This window comes from Fusarium verticillioides, chromosome 3 (genome assembly GCF_000149555.1).
Source record: "Fusarium verticillioides 7600 chromosome 3, whole genome shotgun sequence".
Lineage (NCBI taxonomy): Eukaryota > Fungi > Ascomycota > Sordariomycetes > Hypocreales > Nectriaceae > Fusarium > Fusarium verticillioides.
Genome location: NC_031677.1, coordinates 4,002,317 through 4,018,650, shown reverse-complemented (window position 1 = coordinate 4,018,650; position 16,334 = coordinate 4,002,317). Strand labels below are relative to the sequence as shown.

General features: G+C 49.4%; 5 protein-coding genes across 9 annotated transcripts; 2 read left to right on the top strand and 3 right to left on the bottom strand.

The window, feature by feature from the left end:
- Nucleotides 1-31: 31 nt before the first annotated feature.
- FVEG_05560 (hypothetical protein) lies at nt 32-4,254 on the top strand. Its single transcript, XM_018893813.1, has 2 exons — nt 32-2,199; nt 2,254-4,254. Exons 1-2 carry the CDS (start codon nt 405-407, stop codon nt 4,047-4,049), a joined length of 3,591 nt encoding a protein of 1,196 aa, XP_018750724.1. The 5' UTR covers nt 32-404; the 3' UTR covers nt 4,050-4,254.
- Nucleotides 4,040-5,323, bottom strand: FVEG_05559 (hypothetical protein). 2 transcript variants are annotated; one of them, XM_018893812.1, is made up of 5 exons: nt 5,087-5,323; nt 4,931-5,018; nt 4,742-4,868; nt 4,433-4,686; nt 4,040-4,381 (listed from the first exon to the last, which is right to left on the bottom strand). In XM_018893812.1, exons 3-5 carry the CDS (start codon nt 4,824-4,826, stop codon nt 4,235-4,237), a joined length of 486 nt encoding a protein of 161 aa, XP_018750723.1. In that variant the 5' UTR covers nt 4,827-4,868; nt 4,931-5,018; nt 5,087-5,323; the 3' UTR covers nt 4,040-4,234. The 2 variants fall into 2 exon arrangements, with proteins under 2 accessions (XP_018750723.1, XP_018750722.1); XM_018893811.1 differs by having other exon boundaries at nt 4,931-5,323.
- Nucleotides 5,324-7,296: 1,973 nt separating this feature from the next.
- On the bottom strand, nt 7,297-7,806 carry FVEG_15669 (hypothetical protein; the record flags this gene model as incomplete). Its single annotated transcript, XM_018904859.1, has 1 exon — nt 7,297-7,806. One exon carries the CDS (start codon nt 7,804-7,806, stop codon nt 7,297-7,299), a length of 510 nt encoding a protein of 169 aa, XP_018750721.1.
- Nucleotides 7,807-7,958: 152 nt separating this feature from the next.
- On the bottom strand, nt 7,959-8,475 carry FVEG_05558 (hypothetical protein; the record flags this gene model as incomplete). Its single annotated transcript, XM_018893810.1, has 2 exons — nt 7,959-8,017; nt 8,076-8,475. 2 exons carry the CDS (start codon nt 8,473-8,475, stop codon nt 7,959-7,961), a joined length of 459 nt encoding a protein of 152 aa, XP_018750720.1.
- Nucleotides 8,476-11,972: 3,497 nt separating this feature from the next.
- Nucleotides 11,973-16,282, top strand: FVEG_05557 (hypothetical protein). Of its 4 annotated transcripts, XM_018893808.1 has the most exons (3): nt 11,973-12,743; nt 12,796-13,938; nt 14,001-16,282. In XM_018893808.1, the coding sequence occupies exon 3, from the start codon at nt 14,443-14,445 to the stop codon at nt 16,033-16,035; it is 1,593 nt and encodes a 530-aa protein (XP_018750718.1). In that variant the 5' UTR covers nt 11,973-12,743; nt 12,796-13,938; nt 14,001-14,442; the 3' UTR covers nt 16,036-16,282. The 4 variants fall into 4 exon arrangements, with proteins under 4 accessions (XP_018750718.1, XP_018750716.1, XP_018750719.1 ...); XM_018893806.1 differs by having other exon boundaries at nt 12,796-16,282; XM_018893809.1 differs by having other exon boundaries at nt 11,973-13,938; nt 14,097-16,282.
- Nucleotides 16,283-16,334: the final 52 nt, after the last annotated feature.

Here is a 16,334-nt window from a genome sequence, read left to right as displayed (position 1 = left end):
GATTATGAGACCCTTGGAGAATGACCGCAAATAGGCCGCGCCGCAAGATCCGCTTTGTGTAGGCAACGAAATAAACAGCGTCTTTCTTCTCAACAAAATGAAAGGATTTGGTTCTGGCCTACAGTTTCTTACGACAAGACATTATTTTTCCTCCTCACTCAAATGAGTGAGTGCATGTGACTTTTAACTTGACTTATTTACTGGCCAAGACCGCCAATGGCTGAGCCTCACTAATAATTACACCACCTCCAAGACCTGTACCAAGAGCCCCGCCCCGCTTCAGATCGGCATCAAGCATCACGATCAAGGCATCACTTTCAGACTTGGCGACTATCATCATCATAAACAGGCTTTACTTCCCATTCTAGGACTCATCTCCAACATATTCACTGCAGTTCACTACAATGGAGTCGTTTTTACCGCTGGGTGGCTTTCAGCTGCCCTTTCAGAAACGCCTCAGCAGACTGTACAACGACACTAAGAAGTCAACCGACTTTGTCAAAGAACCAATCCAAAATGAGGAGGATCCAGAAATCAAGGCCTTACATCGAAAACTCCGCATCCAGAAAGATAGGCTCGTGAGTTGGGGTCTCGAATGGTCTGACCCTACTCAGTCTGTTGAGATCGATGAGTCTCTGTCAAAAGCTGGGTTGAGTGAGGTCGTTGGAAGTATCATGTCCACCATCAAGGACATCCTAGCAGAAGCCGAACCTCTTTGGTTAAGTTCAAAGCGCATGATTTCAGCACCTGCTACGTCAAAAGATACGAAGCCGCCGTTGGTTCAATGGGATAAGAACCATTTTGAGGATTTGGTTAATGACCTCACTGCTTCGATTGATACACTCTACGATCTGTCGCGGACACGAGCAGCGGCTGGTGGATTTGCAAGACGATCATCCAAAACTCCGTTCAAGTCTATGTCATCAGCCGAGGAGTACAGACCATTCGAGTCAAGCCGCATGCAAACGCCTCAGCAAATTAACCCTCAGACTCTAACGCATCTGCGCCCTAAGCAGGGTGATGAGGCTTCTGCTCCCCGAGAAGTGGTGTTCATGAGCAAGACAGCTTATTCAGAACTCACACATGGAACGACTCGTCAACCGTGGGCACCACTGCTTCTGGAATATGCAACCTTTGACTCGATTTATGCCGTGACGGGCATCATGCCTCCCATGGCTCGCTTCGAGAAGCTATCCGCCGGTCTGCAGCAAGATTCTCAGCGATCGCCTGGTACATGGACTGGATTACCTCGCCTTCTCGGGTACTTCGAAGACCTGGAGAACTCAAGACTCGGGCTTGTCTATCGATTTCCTCCCTCATTCAATGCCGTCTCATTCGAGCGTCTCACCAAGAACCCATCGTATAACCTCCCGACTTTGAATGATCTTCTCTCAGTTCCAGGATCAGAGCCTAAGCTTGAAGCCAAGTTCAGACTTGCTCATAATCTCATGAACACTGTTTTCGACCTCCATGCTCGCGGCATCACCCATGGAAACATTGCTCCAACCACAGTCTCGTTCTGCGATGCAGTCACCTCACAACCGGGTGCGACTAATGGCGAAGTGGACATTCGACGTCCTCTCCTTTCTTCTTTCGATCTCTTTCCCGAAGATACCCCCTCAACATCACCAATTCTGTCCCGCCATCCGCTTGACCCACGTAATCTCCAATCTTCACATCTTGTCAGCAATCCTGACCAGAGAGTTCTCGATCTGTATTCCTTAGCCACTCTGTTACTATCAGTTGGCTTGTGGAAGACACTTGAGAATATTGTCCCTGAAGCATCCACTTCTATCCCTGAATCGGCCCTGGAAGAGCTCGCTGTTCGATGTGGCAGCTTGTACATGAAGGCTGTTCAGGTTTGTTGGACAGCTGTTGATGACGAGCTTGCAGGGCGATCCTCTGGCGAATCGTTGCTGTCGTCGGTTCAGGTAAGATGCAGTCGCTTCTTAGAAGCCTGCTGTATCTTAGACGGTGTCAGTGGTCTGGAGGAGAGGCTTGATCAAGAGCTCAACCCGTCCGAGACACAAGCCCCTTCCGTCGATACAGCCCCAGTAAAGACGAACAAGGACGTAAAGGATGTCAAAGACTTCAAGTCATCACTAAAAGCTGCAAGCGAGAAGCCAATGGCAGCATCAGCGCCTAACTTGGGAACAGAAACTAGTGTTCCCAAGTATGAGGCAGTCGCTGACCAAGATGGTAAGTCGCATCGTTCTCATTCATATACCTACCTCAATACTAACTTGTTCTCAGATGCCCTTGACAAGCAGTCCGAAACAAAGATGCGTTTATATCCCCATGTACCGCTAGCGCCAGAAGTCGTCGAGAAGTGGAACAAGATCCTCATGCCCCAAATCAACCATGCTCTTCGTCACTTTTACCGCAAGCACCCCGAATCGGTCGAGATCTCTCTGGAGTCAGTAGGCCCAAGCCCTCAGAAGATTCAGCCCACAGTACTTGTTGTATGTACATCTGTTGGAAAAGTCCGGGCTATTCTTAAGAAGAGGCTCGGCGATCTGTTTGATGGCAGCAACGGCTTCGGACTCAAGGTTTGCCGCGGACATGTTCTACGATCTCGCCGACAGCCGAACCCGGTCCTGAGATCCATGGCTCGAAGGAGTGCGAAGGGTACTGGTTTGGAATCGGACGATGTTGAGGCCATCAACCCAGAGTATCAAGAGCGTCCAGGCAATGGCGCCAGTATTGGGGCTTGGATTGGTGATCGGCATCTACCCCCCGTCAGCCTCGGAGGCCTCGTCATGGTCGACGACAAGCCTTACGGAATGACAGTCCACCACATGCTCGATGACCCAGACCGGGACTTTGGGCCTAGCGATACTCTTCGGTGCAGTGCCCTGCCTGATATGGACTGGTACGCACAATCTGGTGACGACAGCACTGTCGATGATGAGTTTGGCTATGAGCTGTCTGATACTGAATCGGAAGCCTACTCGGATTCTGATATCACCAGTGATTATGAGGACGACGAAGACGTCGAGGAAGATGAGGAGTATAATGAGCCTGGAGATATCCCTGGCATTGAACCAGGATGCGGTGATGGCTACATCGTCACACAGCCGGCTCTCGATGATGTCGAAGAAGGGTTCTACCCGGACCCAGAGACTCAAGACGAGGATCACCTCGACACATACAGTGTTGGGGAGGTGTATGCTTCAAGTGGTATCCGCAGGAAGCAGGCTCTGGGACTCGTACATGAGGTTGACTGGGCTCTCTTCGAATTCGCTCACGATAGACTGCCTGATGACAACACCATTCCTCGCATTGACAGCAAGTCGCTCGCACAAAAGCCTGATGGAAAGCAGACAGACGGATCGCCTATGTTGCGACCAACCATTGTCGCTCCTTCAGACTCCTTGCCAAACATGGAGGTGCAGTGCATGGCCCGGACAAGCGGCTTGCAGACTGGCAAGATCCTCCCCGCCCTGACAAGCGTGAAGATCTACGGTCGCGTTTCACCAAGCCACGCCTACCAAGTCACAAGCGCCGACGCACCAGAAGAGGGGTCTCAGAACAAGAATGTCCCTCTCGGCATCCCTGGTGACAGCGGTGCTTGGATCGTTAGCCGTGACGAGGGTCAGCTTTGCGGACATGTCCTAGCCTGGAGTCAACGTAAGCGTGTTGCGTACATCTGCCCCATGGATGTCCTCCTCTGGGATATCGCAGAGACATTGGACGCTCACGAAGTAAAGCTGCCTGGAGGACAGGCCGTGGTGACTCTTAACAGGTCAGAGACTCACAGTGCCTCTAAGAAGCAAGAAGCATCTAATATGGAGTTCCATGACGATGATGATCTATCGGACTTGGTTGAAGAGGAGGAAGATCTACCACCTCAACTAGTCACGTCCCCTGATCCAGTCAGAGGCACCCCCAGCATGAGGAAGTCACCTGTCTCCAACTGCAGCGGCGTCAGCGATCGGAGCTCCTCGAGCCCCATTCGCCTGGACACATCAAGTGACCTAAGTGGCATCTCCAATCGATTTGAAGAAATGAGTATGAGTGGTAGTTTTGGGATAGGAGTTAGCGGTTGACAACGACAGTAGTCGTAGGTTCTTTTTTCTATGTTTGGCAAGGAAAGTTTGTCTAAAAAAATACCCTGTTAGCGTTGGAATATGACGAGAATGAAGATCAGTAGTCCAAAATTGGATATCCATAGTTGCATAAAATTGCAAGAATATGCATCATATCATGCTGCTCTGATAATGTCTCTCCCATTTTACATAAAGTCGTCCTCCCAGTTCTCATCGCGGTCCTGGTTACTCGAAGCAGCCATGTTATCCTCTGTGAAGATATCATCGTAGGCATGGTCCTTCTGCCACTTCTTCTCCTTCCACTCCTGAGCCTGCCGAGCCTCCTCCTTCTTCTACAACAACGTTAACAAATCTCGCTTCAGTATCGGTAGGGGCTTGCTTACCCTGGCTTGGAAAGCTGCCTGGTCACGACGTCGCAGCTCCTTGAGTCGATCATCTCTCTCCTGCTTGAAGTCCGGCTTCTTCTCAACCTTTGTCTTGTTGAGGCGGTTGACGATAGGGTTCTCGCGCTGGGGGACCAGGATGCGCTTCACTTTGCGGGGGTCCTTGAAGCCAACTTGGCCGACCTCCATGCTGCCGTCTTTCTTGAGGTTGGACCATGGTGTATAGATGACTGTGACGTTGTCTTTCTTGTTGCCTTGGGTGGGATGTCAGATATGCCGTGAGAGGAGATTAGAAGGGAGGATATGTACCCTCGATGGAATTGGCCTTTGTCAACTGAGCAAGGTCCATGACGAGATCTTCAGGGAGGGCGTCCCATGTCTGGCCTTCCTGCATGCGAAGGTAGATATGCGCACTGGAGAGTTTATCCGCATGGAACTACACAAACCCAACATTGTCAGCTTGCTCTATTCTCATTGAGCTGTTGCTGGTAATCTCACCCTACATGTTGCTTAGCACAAGCCCTCTCATCCAATGGAGAGTCCTACCAGATATCCTCTTCCCAGCCGAACTTGATCAGGTCCTCATCTAGTATCAAGTCTCAGCTGTTGGGGAACAGAACAGCGCATTATGATTGTCATTGGGCAGAAGCATACTCTCGAACTTGTCCTTGCCGACATAGATGAAACCTGGAGGATCGACCACGTTGGAGGTGAAGTAATAGACCATCTTGGAGCCTATAGCAAGATAAAGGGAATGGAACAAAATAAATGGAATAGAGAGGCTGAATAGGTCACCGTCAGTGAGCTTGTGGTGAGCTGTGTGTTCTGATGAGGGGATCTTGGAGAAATTTCCGTTTGGTGAGGGTACTTGTGTGCTAACAGAAAAGATTATGGGTGCTCGCTGAAACCCCCTAAAACAAGAGGTGATTAGCCCTACAAGATAACACCAGGGTACCTATAATTACTGCCAAAGTGGGATCCAGAGTTTGGTTCACGTGACATCGCGGCGATATCTTGAAAAGCCTTTCACATCATTTTCCTGCACCTTGTAACTACCCAAGAACTCCTCCTTTCATTCGACCGTCATTCTATTTCTGCAGCCATCATCCAAAATACCAAGTTATTATACAGGCCTTGTCAAATTTGAGCAGCTTCTGATGCAAAACAAGTGCTGGTCAAGGTTGTCTAACGACTCAGATCACGGCTAACAAACTGATCATCTGAATCATGATTTACTCTCTCCGGCTGGCATAGAGCCTTTGACTAGGAACTGGAATGAGATTACTGACGATCTCCCAATGCCATGGATTGTGTCGGGCCGGTGTAGCCCCCATGGGTAAGAAGAATTAAAGTGACGATATCCACTTATCCCTTTCCCGTAAACAGCCTAATGACCAGACAATGTCATTGTGACTCGTCAAAGCCCACGGCTATCGTAATGCGGTGCCGCTATCACTTATTCCCCCTGTTTCTCTCCTAGGTAGTTAGCTGAATTGGGCGAGCTGGTCCGGGTTTGTTCATCCCGCAGAGCCCCAAAACAAGGGCCCCGTTTCCAACGTCACGCGGTATTGCAATATCGGTATGTGAAGGAGGCGTGAAGAGCTTGTCTATGCAGCTGAGAACCCCTTTGTCTTGATCAGCTACAGACTCTAAGATCTTGTCAAAGATCTCCATTCATCCTGATCGGTATCTTCTCAGTCGCCAGTCACTATTTATTTGTGTAAGACAGCGATAGCTGGGTATGGAGTCAAAAGCAACGCGGTTAGCTTGAGACTGTCTGTCTCAGCCTCTTATCTCTTTGGGGTATCCATTGTCTTATTGGCTTGTTCCGGGATCCATCGTCTCCGTTGTGCCGTCACACCGGCTGAGCGATATATGTATTCGGCAGGCATGGGTGATCTTGTGCTGTAATTTCTGTCCCCTGAACTCAAATTGGTTCTGTCTCACCGCGAATCTTGCTGAGTACTCCGTATGGGTCATTTATACTGCTTTTTCTCCTCTCATATGATCGGCGCTGTTGTGCTCCGCTCCACCTCTGGATCAGACCCCCATTGTTGGATCGGGGTCCCCAGATTTAGTCCGATCTCGTATCTCGGACTCGAGGAATTATGTTAGAGTAAACTTGGTAAAGTGTCTTGTAGTTGGTAGTCACTATAACCACCGGGAGTCGCCGAGACATTCCGGGTATCGTCGTGACTGATCACGATACTGCACAAATGGCCAGATACTTGCATGACATTCTTACCAAGAATCCAATCTGGGCTAAACAACGACGCATAAGGGCAAAGTGCAGGCGCGGATAGACCAATGAATGGCATATAGACGGGGGCTTCGGGCATATATCCATCCACAAGGCTGCCAAGCCAAGACTGGAGAGTGTGATCCTGATGGATGAATGCCAACACTAGCGCATAATGAGCAAGATAAATGAGGTTGTACTGTACTCTCTTGGAGTTTCTTCTCTGGGCATCGAGGTGTCAAACATCAGTGGTTAGTAGTCGAAACATGCATAGACGGTGAACGAGTAGAACGAAGTCCAAGCTCTCTACGATCTTGGCAAACTTGTCAGGCTTCTTCCGCATCGAGTCATTTTATACCGAACCCTGTCAAGAGCAGTGACGTTGCTAGTTGGCGTACGGGGTAGTCTATGCAGCGCAATGTAAAGTCAGTACTGGCCTACCATATTTACAACGTGAACGTGGGCGCGGTCAGACATCTCATCCGCAGTGTCTTCCTCGATGCCGAAACATAAGAAGTCAAGCTGATAACGTTTTCCGCTTGGCCCTGGCGTCGGGGTCTTAGTTGGCCCCGAGGATCGATTCCGAGCTCTGGGGATTGATGTTTCGATCTCAGCCACTTTTCCATCAGCTAGCATTAGCGCTCCACAATGCTTTGTGACGTCGTGACCGTTGCTTTTTTGGAATGCGTCCCCTAAGGACTATAGTAGCGTATCGTAGCGCAGGTAGCTTGAACTTTTGGTGTGGAGAAGGGCCCCCTTTACTCAACACTTCTGAACAACATCGTTCATTCCGTTCCGCGAATGTGGCAATATCGCGGAACTTTTGTGAACCTCCAAGAGCTAGATTATGCACGCTCATCTGCAGCCCGGAGCTCTTGAGCCGTCGAGCTTCCATCGAGCTTCTAAGCGAGACGTAGTGTATCCCAGCGGACAGGGTCCGAGCTACTATGATATTTGAAATTTCCGCGGCGGTCGCAGACACACAATACTGACGAGTCAGTTCCGCTGACCCTCTGGTTAAGACCAAGATATATATAATACATGCGAAATATGCCCGACTAATCACCGTGGATGTCGCGCCGCAGTTGCTCAAAACCTTGTCGTAACCTTGTCGTAACCTGGCATGTAGACTCATGCTCAATCCTCGACACCACTGATAGAATTCTGATTAATTCTGCCTGACAGAATCTTTAAGATGCCTATCAGCAGTCTTGTAATCCTGGTTGTTGTGTTCTTCATAATGTGTTGAATGCTTCCGTCTTGATATCCGGGAGGTTGGTATTATGATTAATGGATATAGACCCCAGCGGCCTGGAGAGCCCGGATGATGCTGCGCTCAGCGGAACCTTGACAAGATAAAGTTAACTGAATGAGCTTACTTTTGTTTGATATGGAACGACTCACCAGCACTTACAGCCGGTACCGGTTCGTTGACCACTGTAACACGGCTGGTCTTGGCGTGCGCTTGAAAATCATAACTGTCTGGGTTGTCGTAGGCAACCTTGTAAACGTCGACTCTGATCTTATAAGCGCCTTCAGCTAGAATAGCAAGATCTGTGTACGGGAAATGGATTGTTGTTCTCGAGGCTCCAGCCGTGGTTACATCGACACCGTTCACCGAAGTGGTCCCCGACAAGCCTCCCTCGACAATATTCCCTTCTCTCGTAAGTAGAAAAGCCATGGCGAAGAAATAGTGGCCAGTCACGGCCCCTCTGAAATTTAGTTCCGCAACAAGAGGTGGATGCAAGGTGGTCGAGACCTGGGCCCGAGCAGGAGGTTGAACAACAATACTAAAGGCTGTCATATTGTTTTTGGCTGTAAAGTATTGAATGATTTTCTTGATGTAATCTCATACATGGCACTAAGATGCCTCCTCAAAACTGACCCAAGAGAGGATTTATAGCATATCTGGGTAATACAGTGTCGAAGATGGCCATCAAATATCCCTATCAGAGATGTTCATCGGATGTTTCAATGCCAATGATAGCCCAACAACCTGCCTATCAGAGGGAACTTCTGCGTCAGTCTGGTGAGATGAAGGTGATGATGGAGTGAGGTCACGATACTTTGGATGGCGAACAGAGTACCACTGCTCCTTTCTGTCGCCTTTCGTTTTATGATCATATATGACGGAAGAGAGGCCGACTGGCAGAATATTGTCCGGCAGATAAGTACAGCTTTGTACCGGGAGATGCCGTCAGATCAATGCTTGATTCTCTCGGGGGATGTTTGAGGCAAGGCAAGGTATAAAGAGCAAGGAGGGTTGGCTGATGGGATGGGATGTGATGTGGTATTGAAGGAAGGCAACAACAGGCGATGCAAAAGAAATGAGGCGATAACCAGCCACAGACACAGACACAGGCAGGCAGGTGTGACTCGGGATTATCGGTGACGTGAAGTATAGTACGAATAAAATGTTTGAGGCCGGCAGTTGTCGATAACTAAAGTAGGTATGTACTGTAAACGCGAACATGCAGGCAGATTGTCACTGACGGAGCAGGACTCGGTGTCCGATCCCTGCGCTTGACCTCACCTCATCTCACGATCCCTGCGGGCATATCATATCTAAGTGCAAGCAAGGTGCAGGGTCTGAGGGTGCTAGGACTGCATGGATTAGCGTGGCATGAAATGGCGGCGTCAAGCACAAACGAGCATTTGCGTTGGTACCTAGCTCCAACGGCGCCTCTAAGTCCAAGCAACGTCAGCCCGATGTGTCAGGTTTACGGCCAAGCCAAACCGACAACCGAACAAGAGAGGCTGCAGGGCATCGCTGGCGTAGAATCTGGCGGCAAACGGCACTAGACTTGGCATGTTTATGCGGGCGAGCTACGTCGTAGTTACAGAGCTGTGACGAAACTACAAGCTTGGAGCCTCGACAAGACTTGAACTCTATAGCCGTGGCTGAGGGCGGATCTCGTCAACTGGATCCGAGACCGTGGGATGGGCAAGACCCGGTTCTGATCAGTAATCATATCAAAACAAGGCGATCGTTTGTTTCTTTTTCCACTTCCTTTTTCTCCTTCATTATTGCTCTAGGCGTGATTTGGAGTGGTCGAGATCTTAGGCATGCACCTGATGCTCTGGTACCTACACAACATTACGGCACTTCATCTAGGGTTCAGTCGAGAGTTTCAAGCCACGTGCCCTAGTTCCCCCAGGACAAGGAAACTAGTAAGAGGCTGAAACATGTTTGGCTCGATGCCGAGAAGGGTCCTTGACTCTACAGATCGGAGACTTGCGGTTGGTGGCTGCGACGTCTGCCCATATCTTGATCCCGTGACAGATACCGGCAACATCTCATGCCGAGGTTACAAAAAGCAACGATGCCCTCAGCTGAGCTTCAATCGTCCAGTATCTGCGTCAACCGCTGTCTTGAACTGCACATTTTTGTATGTACTCAGACCAAAAAACAAGGTGAAGAGAGAAGAAAAGGTCACGCTACCTCCAGCGACTGAACCGCGAGGCTTCACGTACAGTGAACGAGCGGCCGACCGGGCCCGCACTTCGGTCTAGCGGTAGTTCCTTTTACCAAGCCTCAAAAAGGCATCTACAGCAGTCTTGAACGCTCCCCAACCTCAAAGATGATGATGATGGTGATGATGACACTGCATAGATGCGTTTCGGGGTTTGGCTGGCTCATGGCCAACATGGAGCTATGACCAGGATCTACAGCACCGGCAGTGCTATCCGGGAATAACTACAGGGGAAGCCTCAGTAGAAGATTTAGAAGGTTCAGTGACCTGGTCATCTGCTAGCGTCAAAGTTTGTCCGCGGGGAATTTCCATGGTTGGTGAGACAACGATCTCCAGCAAGAGACGCAGAGAAGGGGGCATCCCTGACACTTTCATTTTTCTTCAGGGCCTTGGCTCTGTCATGTCTCCACTGGCACAATTCATGTTTGTTTCCATCATCAAGTCGGGCGATCTATCATTGCGGCTCCGGTGTTGCAATTCCTTGGACCAGCCCAGGCAGACGAGAAACTCAACAAAATCTGGACGACTAGGCGCTTATTATAACCAAGACAAGCCACCAAATCACGCCACTTCGATGTTAGTGCCCTGCAGCCTAGAGAGCTAGTTGGTCTGCTGCAGCCTGCAGGCCTTGATGTCGATGAGACATACCTGAACATCCAACACACGACATTTCTTGGCCCAATGATAGACGCCGACTTGGTTGCGCAAGACACGGGATTCCTTGCGAGGATATGCCCTCAACCGCCCCGGATTTTTGACTCGTCCTCGGTTCTCTCTGGCTCTGAGCGCCCGTGCAGTAGCGGGAGGGAACTTTTACTGGGTCAGGCTCGACAGGAATGCACTGCAAAAGAAATACCACCAGTAGCGCCTCGTGCTATACCCAAAAGTGGCTTTTTGCTCCAAGCAAGTTACGACCAAGTGGACAGGCATAGATGAGGCGGGCAGAACTGGATGATACTGCCATATCTTGGAAAAGTGAAGCGAGAGTGACTAACTATCGTGTTCATCAGCCCTGTCAAACTGTTGGTTTGTCTTGAGCGGCTGGTGTACCCGACTAATGCAAATGACTCGGATCAAAAGGCACAGTCGAGGTATGATCAGATTCACTAGATAATCCACGAATCGCAATCTAGATACATACGAGGCATGGTACACGACTTTGTCGGCACGACAAAAAGACGCATTGGGTATTGTCGAAGTGCTTTTGGTGTTGTTGAAATGGATCTCGTTGCTTGATATCCGACAAGGGTCCTGAGTTAGCCCGTGATGTGGGTTACGTTAGTTAGTGTGGGCTACTCTGAGCTGATTTGCATCCGGAGCATAAATTTATTGGAGACTACAAGGGTTCATTACCTATTTAGTCCGTTTGGTGTTAGCAGCCTTTCACAATCACCAAGTTTGGTGATATGTTGGTCGTTCTCGATTCCATTCTAAGGTCTATACTACAGCCATCCTGGGCTATAGTATCATGTTGGACAGCTCTTCGAACTACGTAGTCCTCTCTCTGTCTCCACTCTGAGGCATTATACTATGTACACGTACAGTAGCCCTCAGATACGATGAGTCAAGGAACCACCTGGGGAACCGGAGTGACATATTCTTCATTTACTTTATAGTGATAGTGCTGCTGCAAACTCCTGCATCATAAGATATTACTAAGGTGATTTGCAAGGAGTATATGCATAATCCCGCATCTGTATGTAGCATTGACGTTTTCTGCCTGGTCTTGTTCTAGATAGAATTTGTGGGTCATCTTCTCTCACAAGTACACACAACAACTCCACAGCAGCCAATCTATGCTTATGCTGTCGTGAACCCTGGCTCGCTTGAACTCTTTGACAGCTCGGATCTTTTGATCTTTTGATCATCGTCCATCCGAGCATTGCAACCTTTCGGACGTACATACGTCCTAACGCGGGTTGTTACTGTAAATCCCGTCCTGTCAATGTTTTGAAAGTCTCCATGTTATTCAGCGTTGCATCGCGTGGACAAGGCATTCGAAGGGAGCTATCAGTATTGGTAATAATGAGCCGATTGCTTCTTGCCTTACGTACCTGTCCCTGCCTGGGAAACCCCTCTCCGCACTTTCCATCACTGTCCGTGGGCCGTGCCTCCTTCTTTTCTGCCTTTACCTTATTCAGCATCGTGGGCAGACGTTGGAGTCAGTCACCTTTTCTCTCCTACAACCAACCTAGAACAAACTGCAACAAACAGCCCGCACAGATGCAGCCTCTATGCACGAGCACACGCCTTGACTCATGGCATTCAAACAAGTCTCTTTTTGCACGACTCGTCGAAATGCACGCAAAAGGCGCCAAGTCTTGATCAAGGATACTACCTTGTTTGCAGAAGATGTATGCTAGGTGATGGTGGCTGTTTGACCAGTCCCAGTGCACTTCCGACGACCAATTCCTATTGGACCTCAATATCTGCGATGTCCACGATATACCCGAATCGAGACATTTGGGACAAAGAACCGATACCGTACTACGACATCCATCATATTCGTCGACAAGAATCTCATAGTACTTTTGCTGCAGTTTATTCAAGCGACTATCTATGCGAAGCTACTATTGGCTTTCCTTCTTTATCTACCTATGTGACCGAGTCTTGCTTCACATCTCTCCTTTCATGCGCTCACACTAGAACAGGGGGTTCTTTTTCGTCGCCAGTAACACACTTTAGAGAATGATCAATCTCCAACATGCACCGGCCGGTCAAGCCCACCAACACTAGCCCACCGGTGCATCGATCCTATGGGCTGTGTTGCCGCGAAAGTTCATGACACAAGAGATGGCAGCGTCATCTCGATCTTGGCGATCCCGTTCAGCCAGGCTTCGAATTCACACCATGCCAGGAACTGTTTGTATTCACATATGGAACTGATCAACAGTCCAAGAAGTCTCACCTGAAAAACGAAAACTTGATTTTGAGGTAAGATCCCAGTGTTATATTGCACTTGAGGTATCTGTCAGTACCGCTGAATCAACGATCCGTGCTTCGATACGTCGACAACCCACAACAACACTTCTCCGGCCACTGGCCACTGGAAAAGCAGAGGCACTCTAGGCGCTGTTGGCATACACGTACTGTTTGCAGGGATCTGAGGGGCCTCCACCCGGATATATATGGACATGTTTAATTCAACCTGACCCGCAGATGGCAGCTCATCCACACACCGGCCAGCCGAGATATGTTTCTTATCAAGTGCTATCCACCGTCCACGTTTTTGATATGTTCGGTGTGGGATGCAAAACGTAATGATCGGCGCTCCTAAATCTTGAGCAGTCCACATTTCACGACGTGCTGGCTTTGACTGACCAAACTACCACTTGTCACTGATTCACAACAGCAGCCTGGATTGGAGATTCGACGCTTTTTGGGGGTCAACGTTTCTCTAGAGAGCTAGTCTCTCCACAAGAAGCAGGCATCTTCCCAGTTGCAGAGCTCATGGTAACATGGGGTAACATTCAGTGCTTATTCTGTGCCTCGGTCAAGCAGGCCATAGCACTGGAGATGTTTGATTTGTGAAAGCCGATGACGCCGAGCAGTTTACTTCTCTTGGTGCTGGGCGACGGCCTATTCCATGGTATTCTATATCAAAGGTTCCTAATCGTACTTCGCAATTTGTTGCGTCTCAGAGCCTCCTTGACCTTCTGATTAGCCTGTTGGAGGAGTGATTGGATCGACCAAAATAGGTGGACCAGACTGAGACAGCGACAGTCTGGTGTTACGGCAGATCAATTGACGAGTTGTGCTCTTACAGCATGAAAGATGCTCCCTAATTTAGTACGGTAAGTAATTTGCAACTCCTTCCTCTCCTCTATGAAACATCTAAATAAAAATGATTTGAAAGAATTAAAACCTACATCATAAGCACTTTTTAGCCGTTGAACATTATGGACCCCTTTTTAATTGAAGGCGTCACAGAAATCAGCTTACCCTGTACTAGTACTGCCCGATGGCCGATGGGAATATCGAGCACGTGATCAGTCCGTGAGATTGCATCTCCACGACTCCCGAAAGAGGCAAGTCAAGCACTTTTGGGTGAGATCCATAAAAACTGTCGCCAATATGTTGCACTCAAGTCAATCTTACTCTCTCAGAATCGCGATCACATCCGGTTACGAGTGCGCCAAGACCCTCCAACTTGAAATTGCAGAGGAGATATCGTCGTCATCAACTTCAATGCGCCTTGATCCTTGTTCTTAGTCGCAGAGATACCACCCTCCATCCAGCTCAATCGCGAGCTCGCCAGAGATATAAGCACACCCAGACGCCCCCCATTGCACAACACAATGACGGCAGAATCACCAAAGACTCAAAGTCCTACATCTGCCTCTGCCTCTGCATCGCGCCATGACTGGGATGACTCTGAAGCTGGACCGTTGCTTGCCCGTTTCGTTGGCGGGGGTCAACTTGCCCCTGATGCCGACACCGAAGCCTCAACTCTCATCGGCACCGCGTCGCCTGCTGATTACGGAGCTGTGACTTCATCTGGCGATGGCACGGCGGAGGAAGCCGGTGTTGCGAAGCCGGAGGGCAAACCGCTGCCGAAACTCCAGGTGTTGCTGCTCTGCTACGCGCGCGTGATGGAGCCGATTGCCTTCTTCTCCATCTTTCCCTTCATTGCGCAGATGGTCCAGGAGAATGGTAACCTGCCCAAGAGTGATGTTGGCTTTTACAGCGGCCTTATCGAATCGCTGTTCTCGGCTACCCAGATGACGGTGCTTCTCAGCTGGAGTCGGCTCGCTGACCGTATTGGTCGGAAGCCTGTTCTTCTCATCACGCTTTTTGGCACGGCTGTTGGGCCTGTCTTATTCGGCATGTCAAAGACGATCTGGCAGATGATCCTTTTCCGATGCATAGCGGGTCTGTTTTCTGGCTCTGGTCTCGTTATCAGGACTATGCTCTCTGAGCTCAGCACCCCTGAGACACAAGCCAAGGCTTTCAGCTGGTTCGCCTTTGGTGGAAACATCGGAATCTTCTTGGGACCTATAATCGGCGGAGCCCTCGCAGACCCTGCTCATCAGTTTCCACGGGCGTTTGGAAATGTCCAATTCTTCATCGACTATCCCTACGCGTTGCAAGGTATTGTTGTTGGTCTGATCAGCTCTACAAGCTGCGTCACAACTGCTCTCCTTCTCAAAGAGACACTTCATGAGCCGAAAAAGTCTCACAATGAAGAGAATGGCAAGCCTCGAATGTCAACTTGGGAACTCGTCAAGTCTCGCCAAGTGGCCCTCGTTCTCTGGGCTTACAGCCATGCCATGTTCCTCGCCTTTGTGTTCACAGCCATTCTCCCAGTCGTTCTTTACACACCTATTGAGCTTGGAGGTACAGGCTTTAACGCATTCCAGATATCCATTTACATGGCCATCCAGGGTGCCAGCCAAGCCATATGGTTGCTCATCGCCTTCCCTATACTGCACCGACATCTAGGTACACGCGGAGTCATGAAGATCTGCGGATACGCGTACCCCTGGTTCTTCGTCGGATTCATAATTCTCAACACGCTCCTCCGGGCTGACACGCACGCTACGACGGTTATCTTCTGGATCTTAGGCGCGGTGGTAACCGTCGTCGGCCCAGGCGTGTCCATGGCTTTTACAGGCGTGCAGCTAGCTCTCAACGACGTTGCGCCAGACCCCCACTTCTTGGGCACGTTGAATGCACTGGCCCTGAGTCTTGCAAGTGGTATAAGAGCCATTGTACCAGGTGCTGCAACGGCCATTTATGCCGTGGGTGTTCGTGGGCAGATCTTCTGGGGCCATCTGGCCTGGGTGATAATGATTCCCTGTGCTGTGGGCTTTACTGTAGCTTGTCAGTATATACCTGAGGGGAAGAAGTCTTCCAAGGATGATAATGAAGACGACGAGAATGAATCGTGAGAGAATAGCGATTTGTTATTGGAGATTTCTTATTGGAGAGGGCATACGATAAGGTCAATGGTATACATCAAGCATAGCGATCAAGATTTGTGATCAGCGTAAATTGTAATATTTGACGCATAGCGTTTTGCTTCAAGCATTGACACACGAGATTCAGATTGTGATTGTCTTTTGTTATAAATAAGAGAAAGACTCTGCTCTCCAGTGAATATGGTGAGATTGGATCATCTATCATGGACTGTTTGGCCAGGCATCTTTCTCATCATAGTGACAAAGTGAATCACGAAATCCATATTTGT

Coding starts and splice junctions, on each gene's coding strand:
- FVEG_05560 (XM_018893813.1), top strand. CDS start 405: ATGGAGTCGTTTTTACCGCTGGGTGGCTTTCAGCTGCCCTTTCAGAAA. Junction 2,200..2,253: donor GGCAGTCGCTGACCAAGATG/GTAAGTCGCATC, acceptor ACTTGTTCTCAG/ATGCCCTTGACAAGCAGTCC.
- FVEG_05559 (XM_018893811.1), bottom strand. CDS start 4,826: ATGCAGGAAGGCCAGACATGGGACGCCCTCCCTGAAGATCTCGTCATG. Junction 4,687..4,741: donor AAAGGCCAATTCCATCGAGG/GTACATATCCTC, acceptor ATCCCACCCAAG/GCAACAAGAAAGACAACGTC. Junction 4,382..4,432: donor AGGCAGCTTTCCAAGCCAGG/GTAAGCAAGCCC, acceptor ACGTTGTTGTAG/AAGAAGGAGGAGGCTCGGCA.
- FVEG_05557 (XM_018893808.1), top strand. CDS start 14,443: ATGACGGCAGAATCACCAAAGACTCAAAGTCCTACATCTGCCTCTGCC.